The sequence below is a fragment of the Monodelphis domestica genome, chromosome 1, assembly GCF_027887165.1.
Source record: "Monodelphis domestica isolate mMonDom1 chromosome 1, mMonDom1.pri, whole genome shotgun sequence".
Lineage (NCBI taxonomy): Eukaryota > Metazoa > Chordata > Mammalia > Didelphimorphia > Didelphidae > Monodelphis > Monodelphis domestica.
The window spans coordinates 450,726,728-450,752,113 of NC_077227.1; the positions used below are offsets into that span (position 1 = coordinate 450,726,728).

General features: G+C 35.2%; 2 protein-coding genes across 8 annotated transcripts in view; one reads left to right on the plus strand and one right to left on the minus strand.

Annotated features, from left to right (window-relative positions):
• Window positions 1–16,631, minus strand: part of RPGRIP1L (RPGRIP1 like) — a 136,328-nt gene extending 119,697 nt beyond the window's left edge. For 2 of the 4 annotated variants that reach the window (XM_007474872.3, XM_016433254.2), the window contains exons 1-5: window positions 16,500–16,631; window positions 12,298–12,389; window positions 10,304–10,385; window positions 8,144–8,279; window positions 3,915–4,213 (exon numbers count right to left, since the gene is read on the minus strand). In XM_007474872.3, the coding sequence (XP_007474934.2) occupies window positions 3,915–4,213; window positions 8,144–8,279; window positions 10,304–10,385; window positions 12,298–12,300 (520 nt within the window). In that variant the 5' untranslated portion in view covers window positions 12,301–12,389; window positions 16,500–16,631. Of the gene's footprint in view, window positions 1–3,914; window positions 4,214–8,143; window positions 8,280–10,303; window positions 10,386–12,197; window positions 12,390–16,499 lie in introns of all 4 variants that reach the window. The other 2 variants (XM_016433255.2, XM_007474870.3) reach the window with 2 other exon arrangements.
• A 124-nt stretch (window positions 16,632–16,755) lies between these two features.
• FTO (FTO alpha-ketoglutarate dependent dioxygenase) overlaps window positions 16,756–25,386 on the plus strand; it is a 421,101-nt gene continuing 412,470 nt past the window's right edge. For 3 of the 4 annotated variants that reach the window (XM_056812325.1, XM_056812324.1, XM_056812326.1), the window contains exon 1: window positions 16,757–16,934. In XM_056812325.1, the coding sequence (XP_056668303.1) occupies window positions 16,890–16,934 (45 nt within the window). In that variant the 5' untranslated portion in view covers window positions 16,757–16,889. Of the gene's footprint in view, window positions 16,935–25,386 lie in introns of all 4 variants that reach the window. The other variant, XM_007474863.3, reaches the window with a different exon arrangement.

The window sequence follows — 25,386 nt, forward strand, 5'->3', positions numbered from 1 at the left end:
AGTGATACCTTTCATGTCATTTCTTGCATGTGGGACATCACTGACAATATGGTACACACCACTGAGGCACAGCATGCCTTGTCCGTTACCTACAACATTGGTTCCTTGGAGACTGTGGTGTTTCAGTATTTTCAAACACATAGTATTCCTAGGAGAATAGTTGTATTAAAAATGTGGATCTTTGTGTAGGAGAAAGATTAGGACTGCTGAAAGAATAGGATAATTTCTCAAAAGCAATTGGGACCAGGACTTTTAATTTAATTCTGGGTCCAACTTATTATCTGTTTTATAACACTTGTGAGAAATATAAATGCCAATGGGCTATCAAAATGGACTGGTCATTCAAATGAATGTCAAAGTTGAGACAACAGATATTTTCCATCCATTGAGTTTTTTTCTCATATGGATTTTTATTCAATCCTTTTGAGTAATAATTAATTTAACTGCAGTGGTCCTGTACTGTTCTGGGGTTTGATATGATCTGCAAAAAGAAGTATCTGGTAGACCTCACCTCATCATTTAGATCTTATTTAAGATCTCTTTCATGAAAACATTGAACATTTTGAACAAATAAATCTATTCATGCTTTATTCTTTGCTTCACATAATTCAGCAAGAAGGTATTTGAAAAATTATTTCTGTTGTTGCATTCATGGAATCTCATAGTTTCACAATATATATCATATTTGTTGAAGGAGGTCACTTTAGATTGATAAAATTCTACCAAGTCAAAATTACATACAAACACCCAGGTATTTGTAATCAATAATTAATAAACATGGTGAGCCTTTTTACTCATCAATTAAGTGATTGAAAAAAGACATGTTCTTCCAGAGACAATTACTTGAGAAACCTGCCTCTTTTCATGTTTTCATCAAAGATATCCTTGATATATATGTAGATTGTCTTTGTAAAGATTTTATAAAGATGAGAAAGTGTGAATATGCATCAGTAGTTATTGATTCATTCAATTATATTTTGGGGATATTAATATCATTCAATCTTTTTTTCATGATTTTGGTATCTTTCCTTCTTTATAATAATTGTACAGTGATATTACAATGTTTTCAAGATTATTACAACTCCAATAGACTATCTCAGTGTATACTTGACTTCATTGTCACGTTTTCTAACTTTGTTTTCTCAAGAGCTATTTCTGCTTCTCTGTATAGCACACAGATTGAGAGGTTAGGGTGATTCCTTTGTCACTGATGATAAAAAGATTGTTACAGAATTTTTTTTTGTTTCTTTCTGTCTCTGTTGTCTTCCTGATAGTTTAATTTATGAAAGAACAATGTGTTGGTTCATTCATTTGGATCTCAGAGAAAGTTTTCTATAGGCTTGTTTGTACTTTTTTTGTTTGTATTCTAAACTGAACTACCAACTTTCTCTACTTCATAAGGAAATCAAAAGCTTTTTATTTCTAGTGAACTGTCTGGGCTTAGTTAGCCTCATCCTTATGGTAACTTTCATATCAGTTAATTTTTGCAAAAAATTGTGATAATCAACATTAATATTTTTGCCTTTTTCTATTCTTATTTTTAGCTTTCTTTTGAATAGGTCAGGTTGAAGCCATATATGGTAGTATCTTGTATCTTCTCACCTTTTTTCTAATTTGACACTAATTACAATTTCAAGTTGATGGTGTATTGTCATTCATCTAACTGACTCTAATATGGCCCCATTATTAATGATAATTTCTGAGAAAATATTAAATTAAAAAGTGATGTCGATATCTCTCATAAACATCTTTTAATTGTCTTCTGCAAGAAAGTATTCCTAACAGATAGACATGAGACTTCTCAATAATCAATAAATATTTTGCTTTTGTCATTTCTCAAGTCTAAACCATATTTTTCAATATGCAAGCACTTAATTGATAGATGAGGTATTTGGAATAGACCTTCTTTGGCCTAAGAGTTAAATGTACAAAGAACTTAATTATTTCTAAATTTTATAAACCAATAACAATCACATCATATATAAGTAAAGGCATTTAAAATAATGTTATTTTTACTTTGTTGATCTTTCCAAAGAGAAAAATTCTGTTTATTCTTAGAATTTATAATGTTTTTATTTAAGGGGGTTAAAATGCATTCTATCAGGAACAGCTAGGTAGGATTGAGAGTCAGGTCTAGAGACAGGAAGTCTGGGTTCCAATCTGTCCTCAGAATTTTTGGCTGTTTGACCCTGGGCAAGTCACTTAACCCCCACTGCCTAACCCTTACCACTCTTTTGCCTTGGAAGCAATACATAGTATTAATTTTAAGACAGAAGGTAAGGGTAAGAGGGGAAAAAAGGTATCCTATCTAGATACTGATTCCATAGCATCAGTGATTTGTGAAATTCCCAGAGCAAATTCAATTAACCAAGACAAAAAAATTAAGGCATTTGATGTACAAAGAATTTTTGAGAAATAATCTATAAAGATAATTTAGTTCAAATCTCTCAATTTATAATGAAAAAACTGAAGTCTAAATAAGTTAAATGACTTGCCCAGAGACACAAAGCTAATGGCAAAGTTGAGTCTAGAATGCAGTTACTATTCTTTCTGCTATGCCATGATATGTGTGTGTATTAAATACACACACATATCATGGCATAGCAGAAAGAAACTGAGGCTCAGAGAGATCAAATAGTTTGTTCAGGTCATGAAGTTAATCAACAGCGGCATTCTATTTTCTGGCTCATAATTTAAATGTTTCTATAAAGAGTCTATTTCCAAAAGCAAATTGCTATAAATGGATAAACCCCCTTCCTCACATATCTCCATTCTCCATTTATGAGTACTCATAGATTTCAAAGAGATGTCTATACAAGGGAGACAAAGATTTAAGCCATAGATAGAAGACTATAGCAGCTATTTTTGTTTTTTCTATTAAAGCATGGGATTTTAGGTTACTTTCCTGTGTAACTATATTTTGATTAAGAAAAAAGTTTTTATTTCTCATGAAATAAAAGTTTTTAAAAAGTATCAACTTAGAATAAAAACTGAATGATTCTTATGGTATGTGAAACAAAAGCACAGGACTCCATTACATTTTAGTATCATTGTAAATAAAATGTTTGAGTTGGTTAAGAAATGGATTAAGAGGGGGCAGCTGGGTAGCTCAGTGGATTAAGAGCCAGTCCTAGAGACGGGAGGTCCTAGGTTCAAATCTGGCCTCAGCCACTTCCTAGCTGTGTGACCCTGGGCAAGTCACTTGACCCCCATTGCCTAGCCCTTACCACTCTTCTGCCTTGGAGCTAATACACAGTATTGACTCCAAGACGGAAGGTAAGGGTTTTAAAAAACAAAAACAAAAACAAACAAAAAAAAAGAAATGGATTAAGATTATGGCTAAATGATTTGGGTTTGGGGTTCCTTTCAATACAAGGTCACTTTATCTCTGTTATTCATCCATAAAAGAGGAAAACCCTAACAGCTTGTAGTGAAGAACATTTATTATTTAGCATCTGGAAAACTTTATATAAGGACTCTGATAAAACTTTATAAAAGTTCATAAAGCTTTCATAAAAACAAGACAGTATGAAGACTTTAAAGGTAAACAAACTGATTTTCTTTTACTTGCATATACAATTTCAAAGTTTAATTTCCTTCTTTTCAAAAAAGAAATCTAGGTTCCTCAAACTACACTTAAAACTACAATTTGCAAGCAGAATTTGTTCTTTAGTAGAGGTTTACGTAAATTAAGTTTAACTTAAAAAACTCAAATGTAATCTAATTCCTTACATATAAATAATATTTTCACAATAAGTTCAAGCTAGTCAGATATTATGTTACAAATGCTAAAATTAACTAAAAGCAAGAATGAAGAACTGTTGTGGCTTTTTAAAGTCAACGAACAGACTTGAATGAGATAGAGAAAAGTAAGTTCAAAGAATATTAGAATTCTAAACAAATTTTGATTATACCTTTCTTTGGGCTTTCCTGAAAGCCAGAAATCTCATTTACTTTTCTCCGTCCTGTGTTAACACGAGATTGTACATGGTTGTACAGAGTGTATCTGTGACCTTGGAATTGAAGTTGTTGTTTAGCTGAAATTAGTTTGTTTCTGAGGCCTTCATTTTGTTTTTCAAGCTCATGAACTCTCTCTTGAAGCTGCTCAATAGTTTCTTCTAGTTCTACATCCCGTCCTAGCCGCTTGGGGCCGCCACCAATCCGCTCACATCTTTTCTTGTCATTAACAAGACGTATTAACTTGGTGGCCATTCTGGGGAAATAATAAAAAAGATGAAAAGGAATGTGAGAAGTCAGCATAAAATGCATTCTGTTGAAAGGAACATAATCACTGTGAAGACTTCAGTGCAGAACCTGAATAATAAATTTCAGGTTTTGATGTAACTATTACTGCCTGTGAAGAATCCTTTGATGATAATTGAAACCACTGGGCAACAATCTGCTTTATAGCACTGACAAATAACAGTTTCCTAAGGCTTATCATTTAAGGTTAGTAAGGAGAGAACACATATTTACTCCATATGCCCCTTAAATATAATTTTTAACGCATGACCTTATATAGGAACTCTGCATGCCATTAAGCATAGTTACAGTTTGTAGATGTCATGAATAAAGTATAAGAATATGTAACAAATAAATATTTGTTGAATTCAATTTGTAATTCTACTCTAAGTTAAAACTTTTTGAAAACATAATAATATGTAACATTTGATGATATACTATCTGATTTCTTTGTAGAATTTGAAGGTATATAACAATTTAAAAAAATATAAATTTGGGCAAATCTAAAACCTTTATAAATTCTAAGTAAATGAAATTGCTATGAAACCCTAAGTGATCAAGAAACATAATTTTAATGCTAGAAAATGATTACAGAATGTATAGTTTTCTCCTGTCTTTAAATGTTACAAATTTTACTTGTAAAATCTCAAATTATATTTTTGATTCCTTTAAGTTTTGATAAGCAGTGGTAAGAAAGAACAAAAGACAGAAGGGGCACATGAGGGTGATGTAATATACAAGTAGAGAAAACATGCCTGACAGTGAATGTAAAAAAAAAAAACAACAAAAAAACTTGGCAAGACAAGAAAGAAAAGGTGGCTTTGATGAGAGATACAAGTTCAAGACTTTACAAAATTGGTAGCACATCTTCAATAGCTGTATCTAATTTATAGAGAATCCATTTTTGCAAAGACCCAGACAGGAGATTAAAATAAAAACACACTTCATTTGTTCTATGAGGTTTGCTTTATTTTAGCATGGTTAAAGACAGAAGCTTTTACTTAAAAGAACAAAAGTGAAATTAAAAAAATCCTTAATAGCTTTGGGATGTCACAGAACACTGGTTTTTTTTACCCATAAGCAAAGTCCTCTACGGATGCAGTAGCAAATAGATCTTTAGCTACACATTTGTTTGTACAGCATGTGCCATCAAGGAAATTTATATATAACATAATCAGTTAAGATTTTTTTCCCCTTAGGCTTCCTTATAAGAAATAAAGGAAAAATACTAATAATTACAAATTAAGCACTCATATTTGTCAATGGCTTAATTCCTCATTTACATAATTGAAAGAGACCAATGATATCTAATTAGCAAATCTGCCAATGAACCTGTTACTGTTCTTACCACTAAAGAAGAGTTCAAAGATTTTGAGTCAATTGATAGTCTAACTATAAGAACAAATTACATGCATGAGAGTCATAGTTAGCTATGAGAGATAGTCCAATAGATCTCTGGTGATACTAACTTATACACTATATACCAAAATTCACTTAATCATACAAAGACATATAGACGTTCAACCAAAGATATAAATAATGTTCCAAGGGCTTATCAAATTTAATGCTATCTTACTAATTTACACCTGGAGAAGAATCTATGATCATAATTTCTGAGGTAAGACAAGTGAATCAATATAAGAGTTTTCAATTCCTTCAGTGAAGTTTTAAGTAATCCTTACTGCTAAAGAACAAGGAACTTAATATTGACACAAAAATACTCTTCAATAATCTAAACTGGTAATATTATGATGCAAATTTCCAAATACTCAATCTTTTATCCAGAAGGCATAATGATTTATTTTGGGTAAACAGGAAAGAAAACAAATTTCACTTATTTAACTTTTAATTAGTAAGGTTAACAAGTTAATAATTAAAGCATTGCTCTAATGTCTCCTCATTCCATGAATATGACCTGCTCAATAATGAGGAACTTAAGTTCTCTAAGGTTGGAGAGGTTTGAAGAATAAACATTGAGACTATATTTGGGGAAACATGTCCAGAAGGTTGGCCATAAGGGGAATATGAATTTTTCCAGTTAAAATAGCTTATATAGCCTATGTAGCAATCTATTAAGGTTGGTGTGAGAGTTGGTAGGAAGACAGTGACTTGCTAATTATGTAAATAGAGAGAATACATCAATGAAATCATAGATCTTTTTAAGCATAAGGAGCAAGAAACATTTTTTGTGTGAGAATTCTGGATTGGTAGAAAAATATGGCCTGGATAATTTTTAGGACCTAGAGACATGGCTGTCTACAAAATGACATCTATATTTAAGGCAGAGAAAAGATGTTGGGTAAATTTAAAATCATCTCAATATAAGTATATGTATAATATTAGTGCTAGAAGGAACCTCAGATGCTCTGTAAATCCTAAAAGACCATATAATAACAATAATAATAGTAATTGATCTAGACTGATTCCTTTATTTTTTGTTTTCAAATTGAGGCGTCCAATAAAAGTAAGTGATTTGCATAAAGATTATCTGGAAGGAACTTTAAAGGTCTTATAGTCTAATCCTTTAATTTTGCAGATGGTAAACACGTGGCACAAAGAGATTAATGATTTACCCAAGGCTACGTAAAATCAAATGGAAGGACTGGGATTTGAGCCCAGGTCCTCTAACATTCAATTCAGTATTTGTTTGATTGTACTATGTTGCTTCTCATAGCTATTTATTTGAAGAGAGAGAACTAGAATTTAGGATTTCACACTGATTGTATGCTGATATTTTCATGATCCTACTTTGCTCTTTATTGATTAGGCTTCTTATAGTTTCTTAGTTTGTAGTGTAATAATGTCAAAGTTGGGATTTCATCTATGTTGGCCAATTGGCTATGCAAAGAAGAAAACAAATTTGATGGCCACTCTTAACTCTGACTAATCATTTCATAAAAATGACCTTGAAAAAAAGTCACTCAACTTCTATAGGACTATTTTCTAACATATAAAATGGGTGGGTTGGAATAAATTACCTCAAAGACATTTTCAAGCTCTAAATCTAATGAAAATGTGTGCTATTGGTTATAAATGGATCAAGGAAAATACTGTGAACATTTCTGAGAAACCTACCAGTGCCAATACTATTGAAAAAAAAAATTTCAAAATACAAGACTTTTTACATTGGTCAGCAGCGTCATCTTGCTCTCAAAGTAATGAACATTCTTTTGAAGTTAAAATTTATCAAAGTAAAAACTGAAAGATGACTTTTACTAATATATTTTAAAGGAAAAACCATTATCAATAACTATACTACTCTTCCATTGGACTCGGAGACTAAGAAATATGAATATGAATCTGTTCTGAGAGAATTTGTTTACTTTTTTGCAATAATTAATGAATTTTTAAAAAGTCACTATGCATTGAAAAGACATGTTTCTGAACATATAGAAAATATACATCTAAGAGAATAACACTAGATTAAATTTCTGACCAAAAGAAAAAGGCAGCATGAATCAACCAATAGACATTCTCTTTGAAGTCAATATATAGTCTAAATTAAATAAAATATTAAGAAAATGTTTATTAAACATGCCCTAAAGATTGAAGAGATGTATTCATTGAGAAACTCCAAATTTTAAGGGAATATGAATTCTAAAAAGGCATTTTAAGAGAAGTATATCATGATTTTTATTTAGATTTTTTTCACATTTTTAAGTCAAATACATGTTAAAAACAGATGTTAGGGAACAACTACTTATTAAACTATGAGTATTTTAAAATAAAAGATATTTATAGACTTATGTAAACTTAAGGCATGGCTATTAGCTTTTTCTTTGAAATATTAATTCCAAACATTTATAATCCTTTTGTTTTTAAGAGTCTTATTTCTAACTGAGATAATAAAAGATTTGTAAACTCTTCAAATTTTGTTTAAAAAAAGATTCCATATCATAACCTTTTAATTTTATCTTCTTGCTTGCAGGCATGCTGTTTAAGAACAATGTTCTCTTCTTGCAAACGCAAAAATCGATCTTCCAATTCCTCACGACTGATACGTGACACTAGTTGTCGAGACTTCGAATTCCAGGGAACTGAGGATTTAGAGAAAATAAATTTGAAGAAAATTAATCACGCTTAATATTTAGAATACATTGCCTAAAACAAAATTGATCTAAGTCTAGGGTTTTAATACTTTTTTAGCAACTTATTTATTTAATAACTTTTATATTCCTCATGTCATGAGTATATATTAAATATCAAAGTTTTTGATATTTTAAAGTACCAGTAGATAATCCTGCCAATGAAATAAAAATTCTTAGTATTATATGCTGTTGAAGACATGTCTTAGAGATTATTTAGGGCATCTGTCCTTCATTTTGAAGATGAGAGAATCATAGCTTAAAATAGTGATTTACCTAATATCTTAATGACAATTATTGTCAAACCTGGAAACACAATCTAGGAATTATGATACTTTGATAGTGCTGTTTATTCATTAGGAACAATAAAATTTTCTTTGAGGACATTTGAAACCTTTTTTTTTTTTTACATACTCAATAGCTATAAGCAAACAATTATTACAGACAACTATGGGGACTCAAGTGATATTAAAGAAGAGTCAATAAGTATTTTTTAAAACTCTTACCTTCTGTCTTAGAATCAATTCTGTGTATTGGTTCCAAGACAGAAGAGTGGTAAAGGCTAGACAATGTGAGTTAAGTGACTTGCCCAGGGTCACACAGCTGGGAAGCATCTGAGGGAAAATCTGAACTCAAGATCCTCCATCTCTAGGCCTAGCTCTCAATCCACTGAGCCATCTATTTGCTCTCAGGAATCCAAAAATTTGACTTAGACCAAGACGATTTGGAAACTTGTCCATAGGTTTCATTGAAAAGACCATCTGGGGGTCAGCTGGGTAGCTCAGTAGGTAGCCACCTACCTGCTGCCTCTTAACTTTCATAAAAAACCTGTTTTGTGTCTTTGTTTAGAGATGATTTTATTAGTTAAGTAAGGCATCATATACTCTCATAGGATTCATCACCAATAATAATATCATCTAAAATTCATTAAAAAAAAAGTTGTATACTTTTCATCTCCTTCATTGAACTGAATGATAAACATCCTTGAGGCATTTGCTTTCTTCCCATTTGTAATCATGTTCACTAATCTCTAATATGGCCATTTATACTCTTTTCATAGAAAAGAAAACAATCAATGCTAAGGAAAAATTAAAATGCTACCGTATCAAGAACTCATAACAGAATACATTTTGAATTCTTAGCTTAGCCCATAAAGTGTCAAGAAGTATGATAGCATGACAGACTAACTGTGTATACAAATCAAAGCACAAGTATAAGTTTTAAACTGTTCTCAAAACTGCCTTTTTTTCTTAGAAAAATGTCTCTTGATTCTATATTAAACCGAAGAGTGACAAAAGGATCAAGAAAGAGATTTCAAGAATGTATATTAATTTGATGGTGAAAACTCACTATCATATGAATAAATGTCACCTTAAGATCTTCTACTTGAAAGGCAAATTTTAAAAAAATATGGCATTTATCCCTTCATAAAAGTTAAACAGAAAGCACATGTTAAGAGTGAATGTGTGGATTGAGAGCCAGGCCTAGAGATGGGAGGTCCTAGGTTCAAATCTGGCCTCAGACACTTCCCAGCTGTGTGACCCTGGGCTAGTCACTTGACCCCCATTGCCTAGCCCTTACCACTCTTCTGCCTTGGAGCCATACACAGTATTGACTCCAAGACGGAAGGTAAGGGTTAAAAAAAAAAAAAAGAGTGAATGTGATGCAAACTAGGCAATTCAGTTTTAAAGCCTGATACATTATGTTTATTACATACTGGTGCATTTTAAAAGATGATTTATTATTCTCTATCAGCGCAAAAGAACTTTACTTTTTCTGTGAACTGTTGATTTATGATGTATACAACGAAGTTAAATCTTATTTCTTACTTCCATTTTTTAGTCTAATCTAACTGAGATCTTCATTGTTACTTAAACTTTTTTGTTTATATGAATAGTAGGAAAAAATTTAAGATTAAAAGTAAAGAAACCAGTGGTCAAATTTCATGATTATTTACTAAAAACAGCTGGTCAAACCTTTCAATCCTCCAAGGAGTCGTGGACCTGGATCTTTCACAGGCAGGTCTCCTGCAGTCTCATCAGCTGGACTAGTCATGATCTATTTGTGGATAAGAAAATTCATATAAAACCATTTCTATCTAAACCATCCACTATGCAAAGTGAGCAAGCCAAATAAATTTAATAAAAACAAGGCAAGAGCTTTAATAGACATCTCATTGCCCTACATATGTTGCTCTTATTAGATGAAAGCTTCCATTTTAAATAAAATAGTTCATTTAATCACAGAGAACATGTTCCTTTCAACAATGCCTACTAAAACTTGCTTAGGAAATGAAATAAGATTAGTCCATTAGACTTTTCTCTTCCCTTTTCTTCCTGTCAGTTTCTCCCATTCCTGAACCCATCTTAAAAAAAAAAAAGATTAAAAGATTAAAGATTAAAAGAAAAAAACAAAGGAAAACAAAAACCCTAGAAAACTATGTTTATGCCTTACTTCGTGGTTTCTATCAATTTTAAAGATGAAAGTTTCATAGACATTTTTATTTGCTCCTCCATTAAATTCTAGTACAGTTTGGTCCTTCAAATTTCCAACCAAATGATGAAGGAACTATGGCTGATTAAAAGAAAACAAAAAACAACCAAGTTTCTGTCCTACTTATAGTTGCTAATTGCATATCTTTACTTATTCTCTAGATGGGAATAAGTGTCTTGTACTCATTGAATTGAACAATGGTATTATTCACTTAAAAGATCTGTGGAACATTAGAAATAGCCACTGGAGAGGCTATACAAAGCAAAAAACTTTCATTTTGGGGGGTGTGTGGCAGCTGGGTGCCTCAGTAGACTGAATGGCCAAACTTAGGGATGAGAGGTTCTGAGTTCAAATCTGTACTCAGATACTTCCTAGCTGTGTGGCCCAAGGCAAGTCATTTAATCCCCATTGCCTAGCCCTAACTGCTCTTCTCCATTGGAACCAATACATGGTATTGATTCTCAGATGGAAGGTAAGGGCTTTTTTAAAAAAAACACAACCTTTCATTTTTTTCTACTAAATCTTGAGTATTATTGGTCCACAAATAATTTCAGTTATTACAATTCATAAAAGACTTTTATTTTATCTTTTAAAGTGAATTTCTTCTAAAAAGGGTAGATGTCATGATATTAAGCACATGGTAAGGGCTAAGAAAATATTAATTGCTGTCAACTAATACATAAAAGTAACACAAATTCAATCAAGAGTTAAGAAATTTTCAAAGTCAGTTGACTTGTTAAATAGTTCCCTTGTGGCCTTAATTTTCTCAACACTAGGATTTTAGAATGGTGTAATACAAAAATATTGATGATAATTTGCTTTTTAAAAAAAAGTTTAGTTTACAAATATGCTGTACATGGTGAAAATATCTAAAATAAAAATGAGGGTTTAAGACTTTTTACCTGATGTATATAGAGCAGCATGATGTTACCTTCCTCTTCCATTGTAAATATAGCTGCTTCAAAGACCAATAACCTCAGGATGTAGATTTTAAGTTATAAGATATTAAATACCTATATACCTGTGAGAAAGGCCACATTGCAAGTCTCCCTTTGGTGAGTGGCAATTCAGTTATTCACCAAATATTAAATAGGATCATAGTGTTAGATCTGGAAAGGCTCTTAGAAGTTATCTAGTCCAACCCTCTTATTTAAACAATGATGACAAAAATGAGGCCTAGAGAGGTTAAGCTGTATAATATAACATAGGTAGTAAATAGCAGAGCCAGATTTAAACCCAAATTTCCTCCAGGCCAACTGATTTATTGAAACACAATGAAGTAACCACAATGACTTCTAGCATACCCTCTAAGTGTATTGTCTTTTTTGACCCTCAATGTGTGAAAACCAAGGAAGATAATATAGATTCAGAACTCACTGTTATTGGTCAGTAATTGGTTGGATAGAATGGGAAAAACTTTGGTGTTACTGAAACAAGTAGGATTTTCACGGTAGCAGCCATTCCTAGCTAGCTTTACCATGGTCCAGTCCTGCACCACTTCACATCTTGCCTTTGCTCTGGATCTCTGATTGACCACCCCAATTCTCCAGGATGTACCCCAGCTCCAAGCTGCAGAGACAGCAAATAAAAATTGACTCTAGGCTACTTTGCCCCATTATAGGTTCATAGCAAAGGTGTCATTCTTCTAGTCACCTAGGTTTGCAATCATACAATTATTCTCTATTCTTCATTCTCTCATATTACATGCCTCTCTCCAAACTCCTCCATCTAATTAGTTTACAAGTATTGTCAATTTTATCTCTATAACATTTCTCACATCTGTCACCCTCTTTCCACTGACTATTACCACTCTAGTTTAATCAATTAACAGTTTGGTCCCTCATAAACTCTTGCCTGATTTATTGTAATTGCTTGCTAAGTGTTCTTCTTTGAGTCTCTCCCCTTCCCAATCTATCTTCCACACTGTTGACAAAGTGCTATTCCTAAAGCATAGATCTGACCATGGGACTCACCTGATTAAAAAACTCCAGGCCTTCCCTGTTAATCCCCTAGGATAAGCCACAAACTCCTTAGTTTGGTATTTAAAACTCTCCACAATCTGCCTCCAAAACTATCATTACATTACAGGCTCATTAATACTTTCAAGTGTTCTATGGTTCAATCAGAATGTCCTATTTTCTTTTCCTCAGGCATGATATCTATGGGCTCCAAGTCCTCTGTGCAAGTGTACATGCTGCTCTTAATGTGTAGAATACACTCTCTCTTCATTAGAACTCCTACTTCTATTCAAAGTTTGGCACAAGTGCTATCTCCTATGTGAACACTTTTCTGATTCTCTCTAAATTTCTAAACCTGTTCTATTACCTTGAATTTATTTCTCTGTGTACATGCTGTTTTCACTGATAGAATACACACTTCTTGAGGGCAGGGACTATTTCATTATGCCTGGCACTTAGACACTTAAATCCTTATTGATTGATACTACTCTTCTACTCAAAAATGTTTGTGTGTAGTAAATTATTTAGGGGACTTTGATTCCAAATATCCCAGTGGTCAAACACAGGTATCACAGAGTCATGTGTCCTTGCACAGCCAACATCAGTCTGATCCTCCCTAGCCTCAACTTGTCAGAGCCAGTGTAATGTTGCCAGGGAAGGGCAAACAACATGATGTTTGAAAGCCATTGGTTGAAGAAAGGGAGGTGGAGCAACAGGGTTTAAAAAGTGTGTGTGAGGGGAAGCTAAGTGGAGCTCATTGTTTCTGTACTAGTCTGTGGCCTGTAGGTTCTCTCTGAATGTCCCTTATCTAATCTGGCTATCTCTGACAAGTGGCAGTCTCAACCACCCAGGTAAATGGGAAATCAGATCTGTCCCTAAAGTAAAAAAAGCTGAGGTTTCTGTCTTTTTCCACCTATATCAAAAAAGTAAAAAAAGCTGAGGTTTCTGTCTTTTTCCACCTATATCAATACTCTCTCTCTCTCTCCCTCTCTCTGTCTCTCTCTCTGTCTCTGTCTCTGTCTCTCTCTTTCCCCCCCTTCCCCTAATAAATGCTTATAAATCTGGTAATAAGCCCCCAGAATAATTTTTATTTATAACACTTTCTATGGTTATACACTGCCTGCCAAATGAACTTGAAATTTCTGAACATGGCATTAAAGGCCCTCTATAATTTAAGTTATATGGTCTACCTTTATTTCATGAAATGATAATGTTCCTTTTTATATAGTCGGTATCCCAAACTAAAAAACTACTACTCCTGGGTTTCATCCTATCTTCTCTTGTCTATGAGCCTTTTGTTATATCTTGGTAGAAGAAATACATGACATTTCCACTTGTTAAAGCTGTTCCTTTCCTTCAAAAAATCAACTCAGATGTCACTTCTTACCCTAAACCTTCTTTTGCCTTCTTATAAGCAGATCCCTACAACTGAAAGTGATCTCTTTCCCAAATTTCTCAGAGGATGTCACTTGACTCGTTTGATCTGTTATAGTCTATCTTGGACCATATACATATCTGGACATGTCAGAGCTAATCCTTTATCATCCTATTCAGTATGAGTGGAAGTTTTGTCATTTATTTTTATGTTTTCTGGACGCAATGCTTCACACATAATAAGAACTTAATAAATTTTGTTAAACTGAATTTTCCTCAGAGGGAAAATGAACTTCTGCAGTTTTAAAAATGTGTTTCTACTATACTTTCTACTGACAACATGATTGTGTTATATTGCCCTCAAAAGTATTCCATGATTCTCTAGTGAATAAAGATCAGAATCCTCTGCATGGACCTCTACAATCTGATATTATACTAACTTTAAAAACAGTCTTATCTCATATATCCCTTCCAAGCATTCTTTACTCACTGGATTACTCTTCACTTGAATACACTTTACTTTCTTGCCTCAGTGTCTTTATTCAAGGTATTCTTTATGCCTAGAATGTCTTCTTAACTCTTTTCCAGTTAATTCTTTGAACATCCATAAAAACAGAGCTCAAATGCTACCTCTCTTATTATGTGCCCTTTCTTGAATGCACATTTCCTGAGACTTCACAAAGTATTTCCTTCTTCTCCCTTCAGTGCTCTAATTTAATTGTTTTTATGTGTTTACAACTTATCCTCTTATTAAAATTTTAAGCTCTTTTGAAATAACAAATTTTATCTAAACTTTGTATCTTCCTTCCACACCTCACATAACTTTCTGAATACAGTAAATATTTAATATTAACATTGTTGAATTAGCTAAATGATTAACAATAATAGTCACTTAAAACCTAATTTGATCTTAGGTATAGTATCTAGAATACAGAGGGCGAGAGTCATACAGCATCATGCATTTGTAAAACCATATCTGGAGTACTGTGCTCAATTCTGGGCACAATATTTTATTTAAGAAGGAATCCAGAGGAAGGTGGCTAGGAGAGTGAAAGACCTCAAAAACATGTCAGGTGGGGATGAGTTGAAAGAATTGAGGATGTGTTGTCTACAGAAGACTTATAAAGGACATGAGAGCCATTTTTAAGTATTTGAAGGGCAATAAAGATTAGACTTGTGATTCTTAGTCTCAGAGGGCAGAACTAGGAGTAATGGGTAGATTTTTCTGAGAGGTATATTTAGATTCAATTTAAGGAATAACTTACTAACAATTATAGCCATGTACATGTGAAAGGAGTTAGAATATGTTTCCCTCTCACCAGAGGTATTCAAGTAAAAGTTGGGTAGCTATCTGGTATGTTTTAAAGAGAATTTTTGTTTAAGTCTTGGTTGGGTCAGATAAAACAATCATTGGACAAGCTGATTATTAAATCTAAACTTTGGCTCAGGCATTGTGTTTTAAGCACTTTGGATACAGCTCCTGTCCTCAAGGAACTTACTGCATTAAGAGGAAACAGCAGGTACATAAAAAAGTAAGTACAAGATAAATAAAAAATAAATACAAAGTAAATGGGGGGGGGGGAGGCTATTATTAATAATTTGGGAAATCAGGAGAAGCTTCAAGAATGCAGAAATAGACCTAAGCCTTGAGTCTCTATTGAGATTCAGTTTAGGAAATGGAGGTGAAAATAAAAGATTATTCCAAGCATGGAGGAAAGCTTATGCAAAGTTAGGAGAGGCAGTCAATTGAATCCTGTGTATGGAAACAGCCAGTAGACTAATTTTTTGAAGGGGGAAATAATGTGTGTGAGGGAAGTAAAGTGCAGCCATTCTAGAGCTAGTCGGTGATGGGTTTTAAATGTCAGAGTAGCTTATATTTTATCCTATAGACAATATGTAGTCACTGAAGTGTCTTGAGGGGGTTCAAATGGCTCGACCTATGCTTTAAAATGAACAATTTGGGAGTTGTGTGAAGGATGGATTGGGGTGAGAGGTGAATGCAGAGAGAGCAATTAATTTAAGCAAGAGATGATGAGGTCCTGAACTATAATTTGCCATGGATGAACCCAAGTAATGAATACCAACATCAGTATCACTTATCCATGGGATTTTAGATCCCAGTCTGGGGAGGGAGAGGGTAACAGTCCTCCAGAAGGGAATAGGGAGAGGGCGGGGTGAAATTGCTCCCAGAGGCAAGGATGCTGAGGAGGCCTAGAATGGTTGTATAGGACTAAGAAGTTGGATAGAGGCCTTCTCTAAATGGGGAGAGTGACCCCAATCATTCGTGCACTCATCCCTAGTGGAGTGACGCCAATAGGCCTCCCCTCTCCCAGCACCCAGTACTCACCCCAGCTCTCTCTCAGGCGCCAAGGCCGCCAGCTACCGTTGCTATAGCGCCCACATCGTTTCCGCTAGATGGCTAGAGGAACCCGAAGGAAACGAGGGAAAGGGGGCCTTCTCACATGCCTGCTGGGAAATGTAGTTTTTGCCAATCCTTTCTCCTCTGACATACTACAGAAAGTGAACTACATCGCCCAACGTTACAGCAGTAGTTTCCGCTTCTCTTCCTATAATGCCCGCCTCTGATCGCGAAGTGATGTATTCTGGGAATCGTAGTTCTCTTGGTTCGGGTTGAAAGCGACACCTGGCAAGAGGACGATGCGAAGAGAACTACCAGGGAGGCGGGGCGACCGGGAAGAGAAGCAAACTGGACCACTGCAGCGGAGGCTGCTGAAGCATGAAACGAAGGGAAAGCACCTGTGACCCAGAGCGGGAAGCAAAGGTAGGGACTCTTGCCTGGATTGAGGGCGGGGTTTAGGACACGGCCCGGAGCTGGGACTGAAGAGCCAGGTTAGGGGCGAGGAGGAGGGCAGTGTTTTTAGGGTCTAAGAGGAAGACGGGGCTGCCTACCCGTGAGGAGAAGGAGCGGGTGCGGGATCGGGACCGGGTTGGTGGGGTCGGGGCGCGGACCTGGGAGGGGACGATGTTGTCTTAAGCTAACATTTGATTCTTGGTGGAGAAGCTCCCCAACTGCGACCACTGTGCTGGGAATACGGACACGTGGCTTCTTGTTCGGCTGCTGTTCCTGGGACCTTGGGTAGGGGGTGGTGGAGGTGGGCATTCCTGCCTCAGTATCTCTTCTGTCTGGTAGCTATAGTTGTAACCACCTTGCCATCGTTCGCACTCTGGCAATCTTGGTGAAATCTTAATAGAGACTAAAAAAACCAAACAAACCTGTGAGGTCGGTCTTTGCTTTAAAGTCTGTGGAAAATACACATTGAGCAGAAGATTTTAGGGCAGGAAGGAACTTTAGAAATTCTCAAGTCTACCCCTTTCACCCCATTTTACAGATGGAGAAAATGAGATCCAGAGAAGAAAGGAGTGTGACTTGGCCTAAGAGACCAGTCAGGCTCAGTGCTAAGTAAATACTGGGTGTACAATGGAAGGGAAAGGCCAAATCTCTGCCCTTAAAGAGCTCACAGTCAATTGTAGAGATATTGCAAAAAACTACATGCAAAATATATGCAGAGAAAATGCAAAGTAATCTTAGAGGGAAAGATGTAATGGGACCTGGAAATGCTTCTTGCATAAAATGGGAAAGCCAGGAAAGCCCATAGTAAAGGGGAGGAAGAGGTAGAGGGGAGGAAGGAAAGTTTTCCAGGTTTGGAAGAACAGCCAACAAGAATAGGCACAGAGTTAAGAAAAACTCCTGTGGGAGGAACAACAAGGCGTGTGTTTTTGGATATTGGAGGATGTTAGCATTCACCCTAAGTTCCTCTGACAGTCTTGGAAGCATTTGTCCACTTTGATGTTGATATTGTTAATTAGAAAAACTCTTTTGTGTAAATCTTTTTTATTCAGCCAGGATAGTATGAATATATAGCTTACCTTTGATGCTGTCCTTGCTCTGAGGGTACATTTAAAATAAGATTATTTTATGCTAAGGTGTTTATGAATCTACTTTGTACTGAATCCATAGACATTAAAGTTTAGTGTCTTTGACAATGCTGTGCTTAGGTAAGCATCTGGTAATTTTTTTTTTAATTTTGCTTTCCATTTTAAGATCAATACTGTGTATTGGTTCTAAGGCAGAAGAGCAATAAGGACAAGGCAGTGAGAGTTAAGTGACTTGTACAGGGTCACACTTCTAGGAAGCATCTAAGGATGGATTTGAACCACTGAGCCACCTTGCTGTCCCTGTAAATGCTTCGTAGTAATGAGGGTGTATTGAAATTATGCTGAAATTTGAATACTAGATTGAATAGATTTCCTGCAGCCATTAAAAGATGCCAATGTCTGGAGAGAGAGAATTCAAACTATCATAACTTCATTTTGTATAGTGAAGCAGAGTTCTGTTACATTTTCTTAGGCCCTTTGCTGCTTGTTTCCTATTCCATGATGCTTTTGAATTCTTTTCTCTTCTCCTAAATATCATTATCTATTACTAAACTTTTGTTAATATGGGATATTCTTTGTATAAGTTGTTATGTCTCTGAACATAATTATAATTGGCAGCATTTATATAATAATACTTTGAGGTTTATAGAGTGCTTTACAAATATCATCTCTTTTTATTTTCATAACAACCCTGTGAGGTATTTTACTGATGAGAAAATTTAGGTAGGTAAAAGTTAAATGACTTGCCTAGGATCATGGAGTTAATAATTGTCCTAGGCTAATTTTGAACTCATATGTAACTCCAGGTCTAGTACCCTTTCCAGTGTTCTGCTTATCTCTAATGTCTTTATGTTAGGCTATAAGTGCTCTAAAGCTCTGGAGCTATATATAACTGCATTGTATAAATCTCATAATCATAGGATTATAATTGCTAACATACCTCATGTATGTGTGTGTATGTATCTTTAAGGTTTTCAAAGTTCTCTTTACTTATGTGAAAGAGAATTTAAAACTCTTTATTTCAAGTTAATCAATCAAGAATTTGAAGTACCCCTCCTTTCACACTTAGTAAGAGCCTTTTACTAGAAAATTCACCCCAAAGACCACAAGTGCTGCCCCTAGGGCATTGCCAGGCAAATTGGAAACCTATGATTGATCCTTGTGAAGTGAAAGACAGGTAGTGACATGGGGAAACTGCTCATAAAAAGCCAGCTCAAAGACTCCTGAGGAGGAATATTAGGAGAAATTTGGCTGAAGAGGAGACTTTTTCTGCTATTCATTCTGCAAGGCACTTTACAAAGATACATTGGGCCTTGGTGAGTGGGACTGAAGAAACATTCTGCTCTATAAAGATTCGGTGTTGTGATCTGAGCTGAAGGAAGAGGCTTACTCTTATTGAAGAGGCTCCTGGACTTCCACATGGAGATTGGAACTTTGTCAGGGAGTGAGCTGAATTTCTTCGGATAGTAGCTCTATGGTGTCAGGAAATATTTTCTACTTCTCTTAAAAATTTCCCTCCTTTTACTATATTTATGTTAAATTAAATAAGAGCTACTAATACAATTTTGATTTAAGAAGTTAATTTTATATATGGCAACCACAATTCTTTTTTTAAACATTATTTCTGTCAAACCAATTTTTTAACAATTATGTTTGACAACCAAACCAATTTTAATTATTATACTTCTATATACTTGGGATTGAAAGGGATGTCAAAGGTTAGTTCAGTTCCACTTCCAAGGCTTTCTGTTCTCTTCTGTGAATTAAGAAAGTTTCAGTGGCCCTATTTTGGGATCATTATTGTTAACCCTGCTTCTCCACAATGACAGTCCACTAAAAAGAAAAAAAAAGAAGTCTCAGCAAGCATCATCAAATAAATTGAATACGCATAATGAACCTGTCCAAAAATGTATACCTCTTTTGCTTCTGAGAGTCAGTCCATTGTCTCTCAAAGTCCTCTGGAGAAATGATTGGTTATTGCATTTTGCTAAGTTGGTTTTCTCTACAATGTGGTTGTCCTAATATAATTTGCTTTTCTTGTTTTATTCATTTCATTCTGCATCGGTTGATACTACCCAAGATTCTCTGAAATCATACATTTTGTCCTTTTTTGTGGCACAGTATTCCATAACATTAATATACCACAGTTTCTTCAGCCATTCCCCAATTAGTGGGTAGTCTCTTAAATTCTAGTTTTTCCCCTCATTTAAATCTTCCTTTTAGAATTAGAGTTTATTTTCCTAGTTAATATTTCCTCCCTGTAGCTGTTCTCCTTCACCCACCCCATATGCCTGCTTGTTTTCCTATTGAATTGAATGTGGATATGTATACCTCTGCCTTTGTGCATGTGTATTTAGCCTTCCTTTGTTGCAGATAAAAGTGAGGTTTATCTGTCTGTTCCTTTCATTTCTATATCTGTATTTGTAGACTCTTTTCCTATTTCCAGTTATCAAAAATATGAAGCTCTAGACCCCTTATTCCTTATTCTCTACTAATGTATTATTTTTGGCTTCCCTTTCATTTCCTCTCTTAAGCCCTTTAGAATAGAACCAATCCACATTGATGTCCTATATTTTTCTTATTTATATTTTTTGAAGACATTAAGATTCCGAATTGACTTTTGTACTTTCTTTCCATATAACTTCTGTTTGTGGCAAATAGATGTAACTTTCAAGGTTTATCTTGATTGCATTTCAGAGTTCTTATTCAGCTCTAGTCTTTTTATTAAAAATTATTGAAATTTTCTATTCTATTAAATATCCATTTTCCCCCTTATGAGATTATACTTACCTTTTCAGGATAATTTATTTTTGTTTGCTTCTGCCTTTTTCCTTTTGGAATATTGTATTCCTAGGTCTTCTCTCATTTATAGTAGAAGCTGTTTGGTCTTGTATAATCCTGATTGTGGTGTTTTTTACTTTAATTTCTTCTTTCTGAATGTTTGCAGTATTTTTTCTTTGTTGTGAGAAGTTTGGATTTTGACTGTGACAATCCTGAGACTTTCTTTGATAAGTGGATTTTTTTCTATTTTCATTTTACCCTCTGGTTCTAATTGTCTAGTGATTTTCACTTATGATTTCTTGAAATGGAATGTTTTGGCTTCCTTTTTTTAATCATGGTTTTCAGGGAGTGAGATGGAGGAAGAAAATGAGCATTTTTATAACACCTACTGTATGCCAGGCTCTATGCTTTTTAAAAACCTCTCATTTGATCTTCAAAATCCTGGAGGATAGAAGAGGATTTTATAGTTGAGGAAACTAAGTCAAATAGAGGGAAAGTGATTTTTGCCCAGGGCCACATAACTGGTAAGTGTCTGAGCTCAGATTTGAACTCAACTTTTCTTGACTACTGGTCCAGGCCTCTATCCACTGTGTCACCAACTTTCACAGTCAATCAAATCATTCTTTAATTATCTCTCCCTGTTGACTTGTTTTCTAGTTCACTTATCTTGGATATCATAAATTTTTCATGTTTTTCCCAATATTGATTATAGTTGAATATAATTTTATTTCCTAATATTTCTTGCTATCTCATCTAGCTATTGATTTCTGTTTTGTTCTGTCTAATGGAAAAAATCCATTTTCCCATGAGTCTCTATTTTTTTTTATTTTTTTTGTCATTTTTTTGTTTTTTTATTATATTTTATTTGATCATTTCCAAGCATTATTCATTAAAGACATAGATCATTTTCTTTTCCTCCCCCCCACCCCCCATAGCCGACGCGTAAATCCACTGGGCATTACATGTTTTCTTGATTTGAACCCATTGCTATGTTGATAATATTTGCATTAGAGTGTTCATTTAGAGTTTCTCCTCTGTCATGTCCCCTCAACCTCTGTATTCAGGCAGTTGCTTTTCCTCGGTGTTTCCACTCCCATAGTTTATCCTTTGCTTATGAATAGTGTTTTTTTCTCCTAGATCCCTGCAAATTGTTCAGGGACATTACACCGCCACTAATGGAGAAGTCCATTACGTTCGATTATACCACAGTGTATTAGTCTCTGTGTACAATGTTCTCCTGGTTCTGCTCCTCTCGCTCTGCATCACTTCCTGGAGGTTGTTCCAGTCTCCATGGAACTCCTCCACTTTATTATTCCTTTTAGCACAATAGTATTCCATCACCAACATATACCACAATTTGCTCAGCCATTCCCCAATTGATGGGCATCCCCTCGTTTTCCAGTTTTTGGCCACCACAAAGAGAGCAGCTATGAATATTTTTGTACAAGTCTTTTTGGCCATTATCTCTTTGGGGTACAGACCCAGCAGTGCTATGGCTGGATCAAAGGGCAGACAGTCTTTTATCACCCTTTGGGCATAGTTCCAAATTGCCCTCCAGAATGGTTGGATCAGTTCACAACTCCACCAGCAATGAATTAATGTCCCTACTTTGCCACATCCCCTCCAGCATTCATTACTTTCCTTTGCTGTTATGTTAGCCAATCTGCTAGGTGTGAGGTGATACCTCAGAGTTGTTTTTATTTGCATCTCTCTGATCATAAGAGATTTAGAACACTTCTTCATGTGCTTATTAATAGTTTTGATTTCTTTATCTGAGAACTGCCTATCCATTTCCCTTGCCCATTTATCAATTGGAGAATGGCTTGATTTTTTGTACAATTGATTTAGCTCTTTATAAATATGCGTAATTAAACCTTTGTCAGAGGTTTCTATGAAGATTTTTTCCCAATTTGTTGTTTCCCTTCTGATTTTAGTTACATTGGTTTTGTTTGTACAAAGGCTTTTTAGTTTGATGTAGTCAAAATTATTTATTTTACATTTTGTGATTCTTTCTATGTCTTGCTTGGTTTTAAAGCCTTTCCCCTCCCAAAGGTCTGACATGTATACTATTCTGTGTTTACCCAATTTACTTATGATTTCCTTCTTTATGTTTAAGTCACTCACCCATTTTGAATTTATCTTGGTGTAGGGTGTGAGGTGTTGATCTATTCCTAGTCTCTGTAAACCTCAAAATTTCTTAGACTTATAAATGTTGGAAATTTCACCATTGGGAAATTTCATACTTGAAAAATTTCCTATTGATAGTGGGTCTTGACTATTGGAATGTGAACCCCATTGGCATGGGAGGTTCCTTCTCCTCCCTTCTTAAGATTACTTTAGGACAGAAACCTTTTGCTGAACAATGGAAAGGACTTTGACCTATGCTTAAGCATAGAACAGGAATTTCTTTGAGTCATGATTGATTTTAGAATTGATACAATGGAGATACTTGGAATCAATCTCCACCCTACTCAGTCCTAACAGGATTGAGGAAGGGCTGCAGCATAGATCAAAATTTAATTATTCCAATCTCTACCCTACTCAGGTTAACAGGATTTAGGAAGGGCTGTAGCAAAGGATCAAAGATTTAATTATTTGAAAATATGACCTTCAACAGACATGTGCAAAGCCAGAGACCTCTGGGCGGTCCTGGGTTAAGCTAGAGCCTCCATTGGCACAGGGAAATTGATGGACAGTGATTGGTAGATGTGCGAACTGAGGGGAGGGAACTTGGATGGTTTCCTTAAAGATAGAGGGGTCTGAAGACTCAGGGGGTGGTTGAGGAGTTTGTCTGAGTGGTTGGAGTGTGCTCTGAGAAGCTTGCTCTGAAGGAAGCTGAAGGTGGGGGCCTCTGAGACTGTTTCTCCATTTTGGTCACGTGAGTAATAGGGACTGATCTCTTTTCTTTGCCCCAGCTATCTAAGGGCTTGGGCCTTTTGGCCCAGCCTAAACAGAAGGGGTATTTAAGCCCTATTCCCTTCTCTCCCCTTTCTCTCTCCCTCTCTCTCTCTATCTCTAATTCCTTTCTTCCTCCTGTTTGTAATTAAACTCCATAAAAGGTTGACTGCTGACTTGAGTTTTCATTTAGGAATTACATAGCTGAATTCCTTGGCGACCTTAAATTAATATATATCAGTCTTTTAAAGTGATTTCCTTGTCACATCAGGGACTGATCAAATTCTATCCCCAGGTTTAGACTCAAGTTTTTGGTCTCACTATGTACTTAATTGAATCAGGTATGCCCTTGATTTTTCTGTATTGGAGCTCTGCCCTGAGCTTTGGGCAAAAAAGATTAGTACTTACTACTTTCATCTACCCCAAATTATGCATTACGTCCTTATCCCAAGCACAGACTAGAATTCCCTGGACTGGGGCTCCTGACTTCTAAACAGTTTTGAAATTTTAAGGGATGTGGGTTGACTTATACCTCTATTTGCTCAGGCAGTGTCTTAGGTTCTGGATGTTGGCTTGGTCATATGTTCCTGACCCTTGGATAGCAGAGGTGGAGTGGAGGTGTGTGGCTCACTCTTGGCTTCCTCTTCCCTCCTTGCTACAGCTTCTTGCTCATTCTGCTATCATCTCACCCCAGTACCCCAGATATTTGCTGACTACCTTTTGGGTTTTTCTTTTTTTTGAAGGTTGTTTTACTCTGTCTCCTTGTTGGTTCTTTCACTCTTGTCTTTATTTTGTGGAGATATTTTAATTTTTGTTATAGAGGATTCTCATGGTGGTAAAGAGCTACGGAGGATTACTCTGCCATCTTGGCTCTACCACCCCTCAATGATCTGGCAGATGAACAGTTTCTGTGACTAAAAGTATTCTTCTTGTTTTAGACTTTCTGAGCTAATCTAGACTGGTCTCCGTAAAACAGGCACACAACCCATCCCTGGATCCATTATTTTGAAACCTTTTGAGCTGTCAGAGTTTAAACTTCACTAGTATAGTCTTTTAGAACCTATCAAGTTTCATTTTTGTGACAGAGTTGTGATCCAAAATATCTCAACAAGCTGGAATGCATGAATCGCATTTAATAAAAGAGGATTTTAAAGGGTTAAATCTTAAGTCCTATGCTTATATTCATTTGTACTCATAGAATAATAAAATCATTGAATTTTAGATTTGAAATGGCCTTTAGTGGGCATCTAATCCAACTGTTCTTTTTATCTGTATCTGTTCTTTTACAGATATAGAAATTGAAGTCTAGAGACAACTAACTATGTTCCCCAGTAGAGGCAATGCAGGACCTAGAGTCAAGAAGATCCTCAATCAAATCCAGCCTTCCTTATTAGCTGTGTAACCCTGGTCAATTCATTTAACTACTCTTTCCTTTTACCCCCTGGAGAAGAAAATGGCAAACTATTCCATTATCTTTGCCAAGAAAACCCTATGGACAGTATTAATAAGATAGTGCCCCATGAAAATTGAATATCTTTGAAAGACTGAAGAACAAGAAGAGGAAGGGAAGTTACTTCTCCAGAGTCACATAGTTTGTTAGTGACATTTAAGCTTCATTGGATCAGAGGCTATAGAACTGGGAGCGAGAAATTTATTGAACA